Source organism: Pantherophis guttatus, chromosome 2 (genome assembly GCF_059756535.1).
Source record: "Pantherophis guttatus breed Tessera chromosome 2, ASM5975653v1, whole genome shotgun sequence".
NCBI classification, from domain to species: Eukaryota; Metazoa; Chordata; class Lepidosauria; order Squamata; family Colubridae; genus Pantherophis; species Pantherophis guttatus.
Genome location: NC_142064.1, coordinates 137695326 through 137715235, shown reverse-complemented (window position 1 = coordinate 137715235; position 19910 = coordinate 137695326). Strand labels below are relative to the sequence as shown.

Genomic DNA, 19910 nt, shown 5'->3' with positions numbered 1-19910 from the left:
ATTTTCCAAAGTCATTTTGTCAATTAAGAGCTGATATTTTGTTCCTCAGTTTCTGCTCAGATGGAAGAGCTTGTTTTCAACGAGATGCATCAGCTACCACACCAATTAGTAATTTGAAAGAGGCTGGTAAGCAGGTAATTGGCCTTAGTTGCCTGGTGCTGCCCCTTTTGTTGGAATTTTCATTATCAGGTAAATTTTGCCTATGTTAATCAATCTCAATTTCATCTTCTTGCAGTATATTGTTAAATTGATTGACGATGAGTGGGTGCAGATCAATTAAAACCGTATCGTTTATCTTCTTCTGGTGCTGACCAATTCTTGATTTTCCTTGCCCTCTTCTCTCCACCATTTCTTTCATTTCAGCTTCTTTTCATCCACTTCCCATCCAGGCTGCATTCTTATTATTATTAAAATGTATATGCCACCTAATTGTCAGGTTCTCTGAGAAGTTACCAAGTTTTGTATGCAAAAGGTCCCACATCCCGTCCTTGGTATCTCTGGCTAAAGAAGATGATGCAAAGCAGGTAAAAGAGAGATTCAGAAGAGTCAATCATGATAAACGACATTGAGTTGGATCGATCCATGATCTGACTCAGTTTAAGGCAGTTTCCCGTCCTCTGAAAGACTATTTGACTACAATCAAATCACGTACAGCTGGGTATTAAAACATCGTGTAAGTGGTTTGAAGATGCCAGATGTTGCAGTTGCAAGCTAGGGCATTCTGCCAAGGAAACAAACCAAGAACAGCAGTTCAGGGTCTGGAGTGCAAACTCAGTCGCTTGATGTCATCAGGCAGAGGGAAAGAAAAACTCTCCATTTATGGCAAGCAGTGGACTGGTTTTTTCCACATCAGAGTGTCTGTACAGTCCTTTCCCCACCCCCGATCCCAAATTACACACAATCAACTCTCATCTGACGATGAGAATACATTGTTTTAAAAGATAAAAGTAAGCTCCTTTTCTCTAAAGGCATTTCTACAGGATTGATTTGTGTACTTTTAAAGGAGATTCATTTATGTCCTTTGCCACATACTTCCCTAGCTTAAGGTCCGAAAAGTTCTAGAGATTCGTTTAAAAAATAAGATTCGTGATTATTATGCTGCTTACAAGACATTAGGTTTGCTTCCCTTCTGTTAGTTATAAAAGAGCAAATTAAATATATTTCAGGGTTTCATATGAATGTGCTAATTTGTACTTCTCTTGCCTTTACCACTTTCTTAGTTCTTTGTTGTTCTTAACTAAATAACTAAAAACAGAGGGCCTCATGCAGCTGAAATGTGTTGGCAGGTAGATTCATGACAGAAATTTTAAACACAATTTTTTTTCAAGGCACTTCAAAGAGGGGATATCTGGAATATAAAATAGAGAATTTCTTTCTATGAAAAGCCACAGGCACAAATTTAATCTATTCTCAAGGTGTGCTGCAAACTGTACTTAGTATATTCACCAAGGCAGTGTGGCTTTAACGGCTTGCATCAGCAGATCCCCTCATGATCTTTTTTCAGTCTCTGAGGTTATCATACTCAGCAGATAATCTTCATTTCCATAATTTGCAAAAACAAAGGGAGGAGGCTGTCTATATTGCAACTGAACACTTGAGCATCTTAAAGATCATTTAAAGATTAATTGTTTAATCTTTACAGTTATTTTTTTATTTTTTTATTTATTTTTATTTGAATTTCTATACCGCCCTTCTCCCTGAGGACTCAGGGCGGTGTACAGCCAGAATTAAAAAACATGCAGGACAAATATTAAAAAACAATTAAAAGATATATAAATTTGGCCCAATTAAAACTCACTACCAATTAAAACATTTAAAACATTTAAAAACATTTAAAAATTTCTTCTTAAGCCAGCCCGGCTTGCTTGAAAAAATGGGTTTTAAGGGCACGACGGAAGGCACTGAGGTCTTGGATTCTCCTTATCTCTGGGGGGAGCTGATTCCAGAGGGTAGGTGCCCCCACAGAGAAGGCCCTCCCCCTGGGGGTCACCAGCCTACACTGTTATGAAGTGATGTTAAAAGAAAGTACAGGTGGTCCTCAAAGTTCCAGCCATTGCAGTGTCCCTTGGGTCACAGGACCTCCATTTGCAACCTTGACTGCCGGCTTCCAAGAAACAAAGTCAGAGGGGAAGCTGGCAGGAGATCACAAATGGTGACCCCTTTATATCGTCTTAACAACAGCACAGGATTTATATAACAGCAGCAACTGGAATTGCTGGAACTATTGTGGCTAAGCAGTGCAGTCACATATAGCATTATACTTTGCAACGACATAGCTTTAGCTACCAAACCCTAATTTCTGTCAATAACTGAGGGTGATCTGTAAAGTCGGGTGAAAACTAGAAATCAGACCATGAAAATTCAGAAATCCTGAAATCAGAGCTTGGATCTGCCTTTCTTTTCCTAACAAAGCAAAACTAAACCAGGCATACCAGGTACACAGGATACAAATTCTGGATTTTTATGATACAAGATTTAGGCTAGAGGGCAAAATTAGAAATCTAAACACAAGGCAGCCTCTGCTCTGCCTCTGCCAATAAGAACAAGAGTTACCCCCACCTCCACCCCCAAACACACACACTCTGTTTTAGCATTCTAAGGCAAAGGATATCCTTAAGTTGCTGTGAGCTCATTGGTTTAGGATTTTGGACATACAGCCCTCACAACTGCTGCTGTCCTTTGCATTCCAGTAGAATGACCATACTGCTGTTGCTCAACCACAATTCATTTCTGGGATGGTATTTCATTTGTCTCTTTGTTGCAGCAGCTGGAGTGAAGCCTTAGAAAAATGGCATCCAATTTTTAGGCAAGGTCCAAATAATTAGACAGGAGGAGTCAGCCTTTCATAGGTACCAGAACAGGCTTCTGGGGCATCCTTATCAAGATATGAGTATCTATGTACAACTTCTCTCTGATACATGCAAATAACACATGAAATCCTTTCCCTGCTCTAGACACACGTTTCCTAAATTTTCCCCTACTATGCCTTCCTAATTTCTTCACAAAGTTACAAACCCACACTCAACATTCTCCCCTTGAGACCCAGGGAGTGATCTTCACAGAAGGTAAGTTGGTTAAAGTACCTCAAGGACTACCTTTGCTGGCAAAAATGGAAGGATTCCAGTGGTGAAATCTGAACCGGTTTGCTACCAGTTCGCTGGCTGCGCATGTGCACTGCACGCCAAATGTGAGGTAAGTAGAAGCGAAGGGGGGGGGAATCAGCTGTGGCACACGATTTAGCTTCACTAGAAAGCAGGATTTCCTGCTTTCTAGCAAAGCTAAACGGCACTGCACAGCTGATTCTCCCCCCCCCCCGTTGTTCTACTTACCTTCCCAAGCTCCTTTTGGCACGTGCTGCTTGCGCACACATGCGCAGTACGCACCAAAAGGAGGATTGGGAAGGTAAGTAGAACAGTGAGGGGAGGGAATCAGCTGTGGCGCGTTGTTTAGCTTACTAGAAAGCAGGATTTTCTGCTTTCTAGCAAAACTAAATCCCGCTGAACAGCTGATCGTCAGAAATACTGGTTCGGATGAACCGGTAGCTTTTTTAAACTACCGTTTCAATCAAACCGGCTTTTTAAACTGCTGGTTCAACTGAACCGGTAGCTAACTGCCAGTTCGCCCGAACTGGAGCAAACCTGTAGCATTTCACCCCTGAAGGATTCTATCCTCTTTCCTTAGTAGGAGAAAGGGAACATAAGGCTCTCTCTTATCTCCATGGGGACTAAGGCAAAAGAGCTCAGTTTGCAAAACAAAACTATTGCAGTCAAAGAGGGCAGGTTGTCCCACCACCAAAAAAAGGGGATGGCTGAGAATGACAAGTTTCTCAAGCCTGGGTAGAGTGCCTTCTGAACATTTTCTTTAACTTGTCCAACTGAACTATTTTCAAAGTCTTGGATTTCTTTCTCAAAGGCCAAAGTGTGGTTAAACTAAACAAAAAGCACTCAGCATGGACTTCGTTGGGGGTGGCAGATAGGCCTCACCACTCTGAGACCAGCAAGGGGAAGTTAGAGTTTCAGAGGCTTAGTAGGGTATCATGCCAGGGAGACAAATGGGCTCATAGCCATGCACAATCAGGATGTGTATCTCTTGCAAAGGTGATCCTTTTATAGCAGTGATAGATAACCTTTTTGCCATCGGGTGCCAGGAGCGAGGCGGGGGAAGGGGGGTTGCGTGCATGCGTGCCTGCACCCATAATTCTATTCACCTCACCCCGGCACATACACGTGACCCCCCGCTCCTGGCACACAATGGCACGGTGGGCCCAGTAGGCCCGTTTTTCTCTCTCCCCAGGCTCCAGAGCCTTTGTTGATTGGTCCCACCAGAAGTTGGCAAATGGGCTGTTTCTGGCCTCCGGAGGGCCTCTGGGGGGGGAAGGCTGTTTTCGCCCTCCCAAAGCTCCTAGAAAGGCTCTGGACCCTGGGGAGAGAGAAAAACAGGTCTTCCCCACCCACCCCCGAGGCCCTCCGGAGGCAGGAAACAGCTTGTTTCCCTACTTCCGGTGGGCCCAAAAGGCCTGAAAATCAGCTGGCCGGCGCGCACATGCCCGCCAGAGCTGACCTCACATGCCCACAGATATGGCTACGCATGCCAGCTGTGGCACGCATGCCATAGGTTCGTCATCATGGTTTTATAGCAAGGGACATCACCCATTTTCTTCCAATGGATTCACATTACAGTAGAACCTCCGGTCACAACCATAATTCATTCCATAACTTTGGTAACAATCGGATTTGGCCTTGACCTGAACCTAATTTCCCCACTGGACTGTATGCAAATACAATCAATCCATTCCAGACCCCTGTAGTTCATTTGTATTTCTACATACAGTAGGCACTTTCTTAGACGCCTAAAACAGAGCCTAAGTCAAGGAAGTCCATGTTTTGTAGTTCTCTCACGTGTTCTTGTCAATTTTACCCATAATTTCTTTGGGTTTTCGAGAGAATGGGCACTTCCTTTAAATAAATGTATAATAGGGGCAAATCAGAGGAACTTGAAAGAAGAGTCGGAAGCGCTGCTCCAGCAGCCGCAAACAGACTTAGAGAGGTGGGGTGCTGTACAGTGCCCAAGCGGGCGGCTGTTTCCGCAGCATGATGGTGTTCATATTTTCGCTCATTGATTGTTGCGCCCTAATTTTTGGCTCTTTCCTCTTGTCTGCAGTTGAGAGGACTGGCCGAGGTGGGGGTGTTAATGGCAGTCTGACTGGGGCAGGGGCGGTGGCATAAAAAGTGAGGGGGCCCAGCACCAACAATTGCTGGTTGGGGAAAGCGAGGGAGAAGCAGCTTTTCGAGTAGCGTGACCCTTAGGAGGTGCGCTTGGAAGAAAGGTTGGGCATCTCGGGGTGGTGTGTGTGTGAGAGAGAGGAATTGAAGGCATGATGGCCAAGTGAAGGTGAGGCAGGATCCATCGCCTAGCCAAGACGGACTCACTTGATTAGAGTGAGTTAATTGAAAAATTAATGCAGAGGCCACACGTGGGTCGCTGTTGTTTGTAAACAAACAGGAAATTTGGCGCTTACAAAAAAAATGGCGTGGAAGGGAAAATCGGCCGCGGCCGCACCCGAGTATGTGTTCATGACCAGATTCAAAAATTTTGTGAATTTTTTGGTCGGAACCCAATTTGGTCGTGGTCAGAAGCGTTCGTAACCAGAGGTTCTACTGTATCCTGTTCAATAACAAAGAGGTGGGGAAAGCTCATCACCTCTGGATTCACCAGATCTAAACACGCAACATCTCTGTCCGATCATTTTTTCCCCCTCTCTATGTTGTACAGATCAATTAGCAAACAAATATTCATGTGAGATTATTTCTGAATACACAATTGGATGGCTGGAATGCAAGGAGGCCGTTAACAGAGAAGATCCAGAAGGTACAAGAAAGAGCTAGCTGTAAAGAAGTAAAGAAGAGAACGAGGGCATCACATATTTGACTAGTATATAAATTCAACGGGGATCTTTACACTATAATTTGCAGATCTGGTGTTAAACTAGAATGTGATTAGCCATAATTTATTAAATGAGCTACATTTAACTGGGTTTGCAGAAAAAAATTCTAACCATATTACTGCAACAATTACCAATGGATTAATTTATTGATTAATGTGAAGAACCATTCTCTGGGTGGGAAGATTCTTTACAATTTCTATGGCAAGGGGGCCAATTTAAAACAAGCCAGCATGCATTTCAGCCAGTTTAGGGCAGAGGTGGGTTTCAGAAGGTTCTGAGCAGTTCAGTTAAACCACACTTAATTATGAACTGCTCCATATCCAAAGGTTTACCAAGGATTGCATGCCCCGCAGCAATACAATATCTGCAAAATAAATACAGGTTTGCGTTTATCAGGCTCCCCAAATCAACAGTTGGTTCTACATCTCTAACTCCAAATTTTGCGTGGCTAGGCTTAAATTGAGAATAGAGCTAGATAAGGATTTTTATTGCAAGCTGAACTGGCAAGATACATTTAACGGGGGATTGCCCTCTGTCAGAATAAAAATGCAGTTCTTTCTTTCATCCAAGTCAGTATAAACCCTTGGTTTATTCTGCCTGCCTTTCCCACATCTCGTCAAAGTCAATTTCATGTGCTGAGTGGCAGTTGTTTATTGGCAGAACTGACATCTCTGTCCTTAGAATTGTTGACTCTTGACTTACATCTCACAAGATTTGGATATATTGTGAATATCTGTGTAAAGGGCAAATTTACATTTCACGTGTCATGACAGTCAGTGCAGAAATATGCTACTGCATTCCATCACTGTCTCCCTTTTTTAGATATTTGCTCAAGAGGCAACAATCTACATTGTAAGTAACCTGAGGCATAAGAAAAGTAATAACCCATGAATTCATCCTAGAAAAGTTCTCAAATGCAAAGTACAATAGCATTACTGTTTAATGGGGTATTTTGCATATCTAGCAGACAGTGTACCAGTACTCAAATCTCCACACAGTTCCATTCAATGAACACTTAAGACAAGGAGTCCTACTAAAACAAAGAGACTGCACACAAATTAATTAACAATTCCTTTTCATCTCTGAAGGAAGTATCTGTCCTTGGGCAGCATTTTTTTTGTTAATCAAGTTTTTTATTTTATAACATATAAAAATTCCATTTTCAAATTAAACAGTGTTGTCTGGGTACAGATAATTTTAGGAAATAGTAATCAGAATATTTGCAACAATGTTCATTACATTAATATTGATTCTATAATAATAGTAATAATAATAACAACGATATTTGCTTATCCATTTTAACATACCTCCTTTATATCATTGATTCTTTCCTTATAATTCCGTTTCTAACTCCTGTTTTTATCAACTAACCATTGATAAAATAAATCAAAAGTCAAAAAGTATTCAGTTTCTTCCTTTTCCTTAATTGTAAGTGTTAGCCTACCCATTCCTGCACATTCTAGTATTTTCTTAATCACTTTTTCATCTGTAGGGATCTCTTCCCTTTTCCATTGTTGTGCAAATACGATTCTAGCTGCAGTCAGTACATGTAAAATCTATTTTGATTTCTTACGCCTTGGGCAGCATTTTAGAGCCACAAGAAAAAAAAATCTTGTTTAATTATAGGATATCACCAAATCAAAGAAAGCTTTGTTGAAAAAACTACATGTATAGTGTTTTATCCTATTCAGAATACTCTTGCTAGGCCTAGTTGCTTGTACTTGCTCAAATCCTCTGTAGCACATATTCAGAGGAAGAGCTAAGAAAAATTAACAGTCAGAAACCCAGAAGACAAGGTCAAGATGCTGATACATGTTAGGAAAGCACTGTGCATAAAAAACAACAGAAAATCAGATGAGGTTTTCTCAAGAAAAACAGGATGCCAACAGGAAATTGTAGAGATAGCAAATATGGAAACTACCTAACACGATGGTTAGAATTAGAACAGGATAGACAGGCAACATTATACTCATAGACATCAATTTATCTCTCCTGCACGCTACCTTTTTGGGACTATAAACAGGAAGCCGCTATGCTGCAAAGTAAAGCATCAGCATATAGCCTCATCCTTATTTCTACCACGTCATCGGTAACATATAGAAATACAAACAGTAGGTTGCTGCAACCCAGTGTATTGTTTGGAACTGAGTCTGTTGCTTCCACCCATCAAAAGACAGAGGTAAACAGAGTTAGAAGACTGGAATAGGGGCTGCTTGTGGATGAATGAACTTGCTAGTTGACCATTACTAAATAGTACCTTAGAGACTGACTATGCACACACCATGGCAGCTGTTTTGCAGCAAGGCAGCTTTTTCTGGGAGTGCGCACAGCAACATGTCCCAAAAATTCCAAATTTCCAAATGCCTTCAAGGGCCTCTCAAAGATTAGAGAGTTTGGGGGGAAAAAAAGAGTTTGGGAGATAGAAAGTTAGAACAAATGGCATTAAAGGATATGAATCCAGCTTGCATGCATCTCCCAAACAATTCATAGGATGAGGTTTACTATTCCTTTCCACTCACATACCATGTTTCCCCGTAAGAAGACCCTGTCTTATATTTTTTTTGAACCCCGAAATAAGCGCCTGGCCTTATTTTCGGGGAGATCTTATTATTTTGGGGCAGGTGGAGCAAGATGGAGCTCCTCTTGCCATCTTACCTGATTTCCAGCTCTGCTTTTAAATATTTTCGGGGAGGGCTTATTTTTGGGGGGAGGCTTATTTTAGCGCATGCACTCAAAAGCCCGATTGGGCTTATTATCAGGGGATGTCTTATTTTCGGGAAAACAGGGTAGAACGTTTAATTTTTCCAGCAACAGAGCAACAAACAAGGAAAATGCCAGGCTGATGACTCCAGTTCCCAAAATTTTTGGTCTGTCCTGACTGAGAATTCTGGGAACTGAAGGCCAAAACATACAGAACTCATTGGTTCGGAGAAGGCTGGCATAAAGACTTGCTGAAAGGACAACAAGAAAAAGAAATCAGAGTTGATACCAGAATTACTACTACCTAGACGGAGATTCCTATTACTGAAAATAACAATAAAAGCATGCATATATGCCAGAGTCTTTTCCTAATGTTATTCTGTTGTAAACTCTGCAATAAAACTGTAAGAGAGTTCAGCAGAATCTTCATGTAGCATTTGAACTAGCCCAAGCCTATGTGCACATTGGACAGTGATAAGGCAAAAGGGAAGGCAGAAATAGCTTGGAGAAGACATTTTATACTCACATTTTTATTGATTAGATTTATACATTGACCAAAGTGAAGAGATCCATGCACCAAGAGGTGTGACTGTTTTGCCAATCAAGTTTGAAAGGAGCCAGAAACCCAAGAATCAAACCCAGAAACCCAGAACCCGTTTGCCTGGAGATTACAATGTACCATAAACCTCTCCCTTAGTGTCCACCAAGCTTCCTGACATTTTACCTTCAATTTAAAAAGTGGAATCATCCCCCAGCATCAAATTTATTTCCAAGAACATCTTGGGACCCCAAATGTTTTCCTAGAAAATAAAGATGGTTGACAGCAGTAGTCCAGTGTTCTCTTTGGGAATGTGTTCAGTTGTACAAGTAAAGAACAAAAGTGACCGGGAGAGTTCTGGAAGAAGGGGCTGGCGAGTCACAGTTTGGTCAACTAATTATTTGCAACTGATTATGTCAGATTTTTTTTTTTTTAATGAATGGGCATCCCCCTCATCTTCCATTTTCTCAGCGCACCCACATTTTTCTAGTACACATACTAGTCCCAAATGTTATAGAGGCCCAGTATATAAGCTAAAAATCAGTTCACTAAAGAAGATGCAGGGCTTGATAAAGGATGAAACCATTTAGGTTCACCCTAAATAAGACACCTCAAAGAATCCAATGTGTGCTCCCTTATTTGTAATAAAAAGTAAGATGGATCCACTTACAGAGCCTCCAAGCCACAAAATTATTTTACAAAATCAGATTTCTTTCCTCCCTTCCTTCCCTTTTTTTTTGGGGGGGGGGAGTCACCAATAATGGAGTCAAAGCATATATACAAGAATAACCAAGACTTTGTGGGTTATCTTAAACATTCTTTGAGATAGATTACTATAATATCATTGTTTATCTTTCAGATGCCAGTGATGGTTCCCCCCCCCCCCCCTGCAGCTGCAGCCACTCTTTTAGAATAGGCACAAGCCTGAGGGCAACTTTTTTGTAGATTCCTTTCCTTTCCTCAGCTGCACTGGAACATCAGCCTAGCTGGGCTAAAAAAAAAAAAAAAAAAAGCCAAACTCTTCTTTCACGGGGAAGAGAGAACTGAAATCAGCGCTAAAGGAGCGCTGCCTAATTTAAGAGGCTGCCGCATATGGGGAAGTCTCATCTTTTTTTTTTTGCACAGAATTTAATTGCAGCTGCTATACCCAGTAAGCGCTTTGATGCGGGTCCCATGCAAGAAGCATGATCATCCCGGGAAGGGAGGATTTTATTAGACGGGGATTCCTCTACAACTAGCACATTTCGGGCAGGCAGGGGCGCGGCACTCTTACCCAGGCGGGCAGCTCGTTCCGACCCAGGCTTCGGCCCAGATCCACGGCGCTCTTCACCGTCACCTCTTCATCGCCCAGGATCTTTCCAGCAGTCTGCAACGATCGCTCCTTGCTCAGTCGCCGGCTCCGCCAGCCCATGTAAAGGGCCACGCCAGCGACTACGAAGCCCACGCTGAGCCCCGCCCGGCCGGCCAGATAGACGGGCAGCAGCCACAGCAACCGCCGTCCGATCGCGCCTAGTGCCGTCAAGGCTTCTGCAGAGCTGAAGCCTCCCGGTAACCGCGATCCCGAACTGGACGGGATCGGATCTGACGGGCCAGCCTCTTGCTCCGTGCCCCGCTCCATGGTGCTTCCAGGACCGACCGGACCACTTTGAAAGCACCAGGTTGGCACTGCGGCGAACTCAACCGCTCCTGAGGTCCCGCGGCTCCTGCAGTCATGGATCGAGGAGGCGGGGCGTGGTCGAAACAACGCCCCTCCGCGCTAGCGGATTGGAGGATGAGACCCCCTGAAGGTGGAGCTAAGGCGGCAATAAGCCGCGGGACCGGCGTTCTTTGATTAGACCAACTTCCCTGAGGAAGAGACGGCAGAACCAGAAAGCCACGCCCCTCCTTGTCCTGATTGGGCAGCGAGCGTTCCAAGATAATGGAACTAAGCAACGGCTTTCTTTACAGTAGTTCTGACTTGGCTGTGGAACTCGATGGGCGGAGTTCCTCAGACAATTAACTGTTGACTGGTCGACTGCTTGTTGGGCGGGCTGGACGAGAGGCGTGGCAAACTTTGCATCACTCCGAATTCGTAGCTTTGGGGCAGGAAATCGAGGAGAGGCGCATTGCTTTATTATTCTTACGTATTATTAAAAATCCCATTTCCCCCCCCTCCCTTAATTTTCTTAATCGACCAGTCTTTCTCTCTTCTTGTTATTCATGCGTCTCCAAGAATCCTCCCAAATTGCGAACAAATACAGGTTCATTAAACCAGCAGTACAGAGAGGTAGCAAACAGATAATCTGGGGGGGCTCAGCAATTCTTTACAACAACAAAAAATAATAAAACAACAACGATCGCTAATTATAGGAGATAAAACTGAAAGAATTAACAACAATCAAAATACTGAACATTCGTAAAAATTGGTCAGAAAATTGGACAGGATTTTGTGACAGCCAGTCGTTTAATTAACCGAATTATGTAAGAAAACTAACAGCAGTGCTTTCAGTGTTTTGGCTCAGCAGCATGTTTGCATTTCTTGAATCCATCCCCCCCCAAAAGCAGATTACGCTAAATATTTTTTAGCTTTGTCAGAATTTGCCCAGTTTGTTCTTGAAATATATTTTATCGTCTGTAATGGTATAATTGATTTCATGAACTGTTCATTCAAACGAGCTTTAGGCAAGACTTATATTTGGCATGTCTTATTTTTAAAAATGGACAGCTGAGAAAGAAGGGAAAAAATGACTAAAATCTTAATCTAATCTGCTAAATAAAACACTGGTGCTAAGGTTTCATAAACTCCATATTATTTGAAAAAAACCTAACACCTATATGAATGTAGATCATTTTATCAATTAAAGGGGAGGTATTTACGTTCATGTGAAAAAGAGTACACCCCATTTAAAGTTTTTTCTTTTAACCTATGTGGACATGCTAATATTTTATCTTCATTCAAACAATATGTAAAGGTGATGTAATTTAAACAACTATGAAAAAAATGTCTTGCAATCATTTATTTAACAAATGAACAGATGTGCCATTTCTTTCTATGAAAACAGGAAGTAGATCTTTGGCCTCTAGTACCAGGTATTGCTCCCTTTGGCAGAAATAACTTCAAGCAGGTGCAACTACTATTCTCCGACATCTGCTGAGAGGATTCCCTCTCCATTTTTCCACAGCATTTTTTTCAACTGGGCAATGCTTGAGAGGTTTCTTGGATGTGGTGCCTGCATCAAATCACCCCACAATATCTTGATGAAATTTAGATTCAGGCTTTGGCTTTGATTCTAGAACTCTGTTCCTGTATTTGTGTGTATGTGTGTTTCGTCCATTCCTTGGTGATTTGTTGTGTTGCAAGCTCCATTTCCACCTGAGCTTCAGTCTTCTGACAGACGGACTCATTCTCAAGCACCCTATAGATACTACCTCTTCTACTTATATGCTTTTCTATGTTTGATTCCTAATACAATTTTTTAGAAATTTAGTTCCAGTAAACATAACGATTCTTCAGTTGCATAATTCTTACAGTATTCTGTAAGAAAATGACCAGATTGCAAGAACACGAGCGAGCGGTCAAATGTGGACACCAAACTTATTGGTAACCTCACACTGTAATGAACAAGGAAACACATTCAATTTTGCAGCTAACCAAGATTGTTGGATGAGCAGGCACAAAAACAGCCAGAGAATTGATTCCTGAGAAACAGGCCCCTCATCAGTCAATAGGAGTGCTGATTTACTACCAGCCTATTAAGTACTTAGAAGGTGAGGGCTGGGCAGCTAATGACTTAAAAGCCAGCCATTAACACATCCCAATCAACATTTAGAAAGCCACGTAAAACAGACACTATAAATACCACACATAGAAAGGTGCACACTCTGCTAGAGAGAAGTTCCCTAAAGATGGGCTCTAGCATGAGTCCAAAAGCTTGGAAGAGAAAACCTCTGGTTCTGGTGACCGATGCAGTTTGGATCCTGCAGTATTCTCATTCACTTTTGTATAGAAACTGAGCTGGGAGAAAATACTCCCTATCATACCTTAACTTCATTTTCTATAGAGGGTATTATGAAGATTGCTGGGAATGCTTAATGAAACCAACTTCTTTGGTTCAATTCTGAGATTAATAGTTTGATTGGGAATATTGCTCAATTTTAAAACTGTAGGACATCTCTTTAAAATGCTGAACATTATCCAAGTATATTCAATCCATTATGCTGTTTTTTGAGTTACTTCACTCTATCATTTTTGACATCATCTCTGGATTCACAGCACTGTCTCACCAAAAGAAAGAGAAGATAGAGTAATATCCATTTGTCTGATTGCATTTTATTGTCTGCGTGTCTAGCATCCCAACTCTAGGCTTCCTCTAGGCTCAAGGACTGAATGGATATGAAATTACCAAAATATTGTAACAATTTAGCAGTTATCAAGCAAACAGAGCTAGTTTTAATTTATTTTCAACTCTGGCTACAGTTTTCCCATCTGTTTAATTACTATATCATTTTACTTGTCTCCTAGTTACTGAAGTACACATACAAACTTTCATTACTAAATTCTCAAGGATCCTCAAAAGAGTGCTTTGTATGTGGCACAGACAGTCCTAATTATCAGCAAGGATTGGTGGCACATTCTTCTCCTGCACTGCTTTCAATCATTCAGAATAGAGCTGGAAGAGACCTTCAAGGTTTTCTAGTCCAACCCCTGCTCAAGCAGGGGTTGGACTAGACCAGGGGTCAGCAACCTGTGGCTCCGGAGCCACATGCGGCTCTTTGGGCCTCTGCTGTGGCTCCCCGTTGGGCGATCCCACCACTGGCTGGCCCCGCCCCTCGCCCTCCCCTCCCAGTCACTCCTCACCTGGCCTGAGAAGGTAAGGATGACGGCGGGGGATGGAGAAGCAGCCAGGGCAGATACAGAGAGATACAGAGAGAGGGGGAGAGAGGGGGGGAAGGGAGGAAGGGAGGGGAGAGATATGTCAAAAGGGTTTTGTGGTTCCCAGTGTTTTTTAACAACTGGTTCTCTGCCCTATTGACCAGCTGGGTAGGCGTGGCTGGGGGGGTCATGTGACTGGTGGAAGTGAGTGACATCGAGTTGGCCAGCTCACCCAGGTTTTGTGGCTCCCGGTGTTTTCTTTTCTGTGGGAAACAGGTCCAAATGGCTCTTTGAGTGTTTAAGGTGCAGACCCCTGGACTAGACTATACCATTTCAGACAAGTTACTCTCCAGTCTCTTGTTAAAAACCTCCAGTGATGAAGCAACTACAACTTCCAATAGCAAGCTGTTTATAGAACTTAATTTATAGAACTTAACTTTAGATAACTTAATTTATAATAAAGGCAATAATCTAAAAAAAAAAAAAACATGCATTTTTAAAAGCCAGCCCAAATGAAATGGCAAAATTGTGCTGCTTAAAGACAGCTACTGTATAAATAAAATAATGAAGGAAGGGGAAATATTTTTTCCCTATTTGAAAATTGTTAATTTAATAAACAACTAAAGCTATGAAACTTCACAGTTCCCCGTTTTTATGGAAGTTAATCTTTGGACCGAAGACACTGTGGTGTTTTATATATGCCATATTGCCCTCAAATACACTGTCACTGAGAATGAGAGCCATATATGAGGAATTCTGCTAAGCAACCCTCTGGCTTTTCTCCTTCTTGAAATGTTTTCTGTCTTGAGGGTTGCTCTAAGACTGACATATAAATGTAATAAATACATATAAATAAATATTTAACTAAAACCCAACCGTTAATACAGAATCCTATTTCCTGCTTCTTTCCCCAATGACTGCATAGATGGAAACAGTGAAACATAATCGCCTTTCCTCACTGTGAATTCCGGCTCTATTTTAGCTGGCCAAGACCAGTGGACAACCCTGTAGTTTTATATTGTTTTCTTAAATAATTTTCAAAATTAAATTAAGATAGGAAACTAATTCATATGGTCCATTGAATACCCAGTGAATACCCTAACCCTAACCCTAACTATGCTTTAATTCCTGCTAATTTGTATGAAATATATTTGTTTTCTGAAATGAGATTTGAAACATTTCTGAAAATATGTTCTCTATAGCTTTGGCTTTTGTATTATTACTTAAATTTGCCTCTTTTCTCCTGGTCACTGCCTAGATGTTCAGAATCTCTCCTTTTCTCTCATCTCCTAACACAAAGTCAATCCAGATGCCGTACAGATAATGTATTTACCAGTTACATGTTGTCTACCTTTGTACACAGTCTTTCGTAAGACAATTAATCTGCATTAGCTGAGCTTTTGCTGACATTCTTTGCCAACAATCCTCGCTTCAAATGTTCTCCTCTGGGGCTGCCAGAATTGCTCTTAAAAAGAGCACAAAGCACTTTGTCTGCCAGGATATTGAATAGCTATCACTTGAAACTACAGGCACATTGTTTATGGTCTGTATTTTAAAGCAACATTTTAGCCAAGAAGACTGTGCCAGTGAAGCAATTTTGTATAATTTCTTCCAAGACAACTGATATTTATTTATTTATTTATTTATTTATTTATTTATTTATTTATTTATTTATTTATTTAATATATTATATAATTAATTATAAGTAATTCAAGGTGCTGAACATACCTAATACTCCTTCTGCCTCCTATTTTCCCCACAACAACAATCCTGTGAGGTGAGTTGGGCCGAGAGAGGAGGACCAGCCCAAAGTCACCAGCTGACTTTCATGTCTAAGGCGGGACTAGAACTAACGATCCCCCAGTTTATAGCCTAGGATCTTAACCACTAGACCAAACTGGTATACAGTAAGGAAGTCAAGTCGCCTTAACATCTAGTACAGTGATAGCGAACCTTTTCGGCATCGAGTGCCGAAAAGGTTGCGCAGAAACATCGTGCGTGCACCCTCATAGGGGTCATGCTCTGGAAAAACCGAACTTCTGGGTTCCGGTGCGCATGAGCACCTGACCATCAGCTGGCCAGTGTGCACGCGAAGGACAGCTGATCGTCGCATGCACATGCGCGCCAGAAATTCAGAAGACAAATAGGCAAGGCCATGCGTGTCGGGCAACATGGCTTCATGTGCCACTTTGGGCACATGTGTCATAGGTTCATCATCATGGATCTAGTAGTTTCATGCCCATAATGTTTGTTTGGCTAAAATCCAGAAATGGTTTGCCATTGTTTAACTTCCCAATTGACCTATAAGCTTGGTGATGACCTCTCACCTGAGTACTAGCCAAGCCTAACTGTTCGTCGTGAAGTCCCTAATCCTGTTTAGCTATTGAATTTGCTCTTTAATATATATTTTAAAAAGGGCTTGAGACTTTTAATGTATTAAATGCTAAAAATACCTACCCATTCCCATCTAACATCCCTTCAGTATAAAAGCAAGTCATCTCACTTTACACTGCCCATTAAGTGTATTTTTATAAACAAATAGTTCTCTATAATTTTATACAGCACAGTGGACTGCATCCACTTTCCTGTTTACAGCTTCCCTTTTCATGCAGTAGATAAAGTTGGATTCAAGCCAGCTTTACAGTATGAAATATTAAACTATGGACAAAACCCTGAGAAATCTTCAGTTCAGCTGCTGCTCGGTTACCACCCAACCTGAAAGAATTTGGTGCCATCTAAAGGCAAAGTGTGCAAGCTACTTCTAAAAAGAAAGGATGCTGTACTGTATCTAAATAACTACATGCCTAGCCTTTACAGTATGTTTAGTGTTGCTTTTCAAGATAAACAACCCTTTACATATAGAAAAAGACCTAGAAAGAGTCAGCAAAAGAAATGAACATCATGAAACAAAAAAATAATAATAAAGTTAAATCCTGTAATTATATCCACCCCATGGAAGCCAGTTTGGTCTAAAGATTATGGTACCAGTCTGAAAAAGCAGGAGTCTGTGAGTTCTAGTCCTACTGTAGCCATGAAAGCCAGTTGGGTGACCTTGGACCAATCATCCTCTCTCAGTCCAACTTACCTCATAGGGTTGTTGCTGAGGGGAAAATGGGAGGAGGAAGGTGTGTTGGATATGTTTGCCGCCTTGAGTTATTTGTAAAAATAAGAAAGACATGATACAAACAAAGAAACATGTAAATAAAATCACCCCGCCCCTGGCTCTGACCTTGATGGCCTTTCGGAAGGCCTTCAGGCTTTTCCATCTGCCTGGCCAGGAAATCAGAGAGTGGTATGAAGCCCATAAAATGGCTGTATTCTTCTTGAATGAATGTGCTCTCCCTGATGATTGTACAGGTAGTCCTTGACTTACAACAGTTGATTTAGTGACTGTTCAAAGTTATAATGGCACTGAAAAAAGTGACTTATGACCTTTTTTCACTTACAACAGTTGACCCAGCCCCATGGTCACGTGATCAAAATTTGGTTGCTTGGCAACTGGTTCATATTTATGACGGTTGCAGTGTCCCAGGGTTATGTGATCACCTTTTGCAACCTTCTGACGAGCAAAGTCAAGGGGGAAACACAACTGTGTTACTAACTTAACAATTGCAATGGTTCATTTGCCAACAGTGCCCAGAAAAGTCGTAAATCTTTCAATCTTGGTATTACATTATAACAACTGCAGAACTAAAAGACTTGGTTCACTCCATGGGAAGACATTGTAAGGCCGTAATTCATGCGAAAGGTTACCCAACTAAGTATTAACTGATGTGATAATTTTTGTATATCTAATTTTTTTTATGGTGATCATTTTTGTATATCTCATTTTTTCTACATGTTTAACTTTTCTTCTTTATACTGTAACTGCTATTCTAATAGCAAATCCTTCATAAAAGTTATTGCATTACATTCTTGATTAAATTATCTTTCCATTGATACATAATTTTATGGTACCACTCCAAAAGAAAGTGGTGTTATTAGCTAGTTTTAAAAAATACACTTTTCCGAAAAGATTTCCACAATTTTGGCCACTACTGTACATAAGTTGATTGAATGAATAAATAAATCCAGTTTAAACCAATGTTATTATTCTGATCCATATCTTTAAATCCCTGCAAACTATTCTTGCTTCCATCCATCATGTTTCTATCTTTTTTCCTTTTTAATTTTCACTGTTTTTCATCATCTCAGAGCTTCCATAAATCACAACATAGTCTTCCCCTTCCTGATTTCTTTGCTTTTCTTTGTGATATAATCTTCATTCATTATTTCTGTAGGACCAAACTACCCCAATCTACTTCTTTTTTAGTCCTAACTTATTCATTCAGTCCCCATGCACTCTGGACCCAATCTCTTCTTGTTTAACCACACTTCCTTCATAAGTACCAACTGCATTCCAACTGATTCAACTTGCAATTATATTTTTTTTTACAATCAGTTTGATGTTGGGGTTAATAGGTTCCCTTAGACATGGAAAGCCTACTAGGTTACTTTGGGCCAGGGATGAAATGCTCCCGGTTCGGACCGGTTTGGAAAAGCGGTAGCGATGGTGGTGCTAGGCTCCGCCTACCCGCCTGGTCATTGTTACTTCCTGGTTTTAACCAGGAAGTAACCTGTTTTTTACCCTCTGCACATTTGCAGAAGGATTTGCACATGCGCAAAGGGTCTGTGCGCGTGGTGCGTGCACTTCCGAACCGGTTGGGAAGGTAAGTAGATTTCACCGCTGCTTTGGGCCAATCACTCTCTCTCAGCCAATCCATCTCGCAGGGTTGTTATTATGGGGAAAATAGGAAGCGAGAACATTGTGTATGTTGCCTTTATATAAACCAAAGAAATCAATATTTAGTTTGACATACACAAAACTCACTGTATATAACAAACTGGGCAGAAACATGCTTTTATACAAATCTATTTCTTTCAACAAATATTCTTCAAAGAAGCCGTATTACCTGCTACTTTTCTACCAGCATTTGTACCCATTTTCTTATATTTAATAAAACACTCTATCAATATAAGCACATTCTCAGAAAAAGGGAGAGGCTCTGCCATTTATTTATGACTTGGAATCATTCTCTCCATTTTCCCTGTCAAACAACTGCTTTGGAGTTTAATGCAATAATTTTCTCTATCCCTTGTTGCATTTTATAATCTACCTAACATTTGCTGCAAACCATTTGGGTTCTCCATACACAAAAGTACACTTACCTTCACATTCACAACTAATATACCATTAACATAACCACAAGCATGCCTTATACTGTACATCAGAGGTGTCAAACTCGTGGCGGCAACACGTAATGCATCTTTTCCCCCATTTGCTAAACCGGGCGTGCGCGTGGCCAGCACGTGATGGCATCTGGCCCATGGGCCGGGAGTTTGACAGTCTTGCTGTATGTTGTCAGCCATTCAGCCATGTCTGACCCTCAGCCACTCTGTAACTCAGCACTGTACACTGTATTTATAAATAAATACATTAAAACCCCAAGAGGACATCATACGTCCCTTATCCTTATGTCTGCTTTATTTTGTATTTAGCAACCAACCTTCAACTCAGTTTCATCTGCAAGAAATAATTATGATACCAAAACAATGACATGTTGGTGATGCTGACATGTAAATACCATTAAATACTTACAATCCTGTTATCTGATACCAAGAAGTCAAGTCTTGGTATTTGAGTAATGACATCCCTCTGTGCGCATTCTGTCATTTGTCCTCTTTGTATTTGCTCATATTTAGGCAAAATGGTATTCTTCACTTATTTCTCAATAGCCTGTTGAACAGCAAAACTTAGGTAGCATAAAGTCTCAGTGCACTATGTAAATTTTGCTTCTTGTAGCCTCTGCTACTCACTCCATTAGAATTCTGCCAAA

At 41.2% G+C, this 19910-nt stretch overlaps 1 protein-coding gene across 1 annotated transcript in view; it reads right to left on the bottom strand.

The window, feature by feature from the left end:
• ESYT1 (extended synaptotagmin 1) overlaps positions 1 to 11067 on the bottom strand; it is a 79841-nt gene extending 68774 nt beyond the window's left edge. The window contains exon 1 of the mRNA XM_060688897.2: positions 10456 to 11067. Within this exon, the coding sequence (XP_060544880.2) occupies positions 10456 to 10800 (345 nt within the window). The 5' untranslated portion in view covers positions 10801 to 11067. The remainder of the gene's footprint in view (positions 1 to 10455) is intronic.
• Positions 11068 to 19910: the final 8843 nt, after the last annotated feature.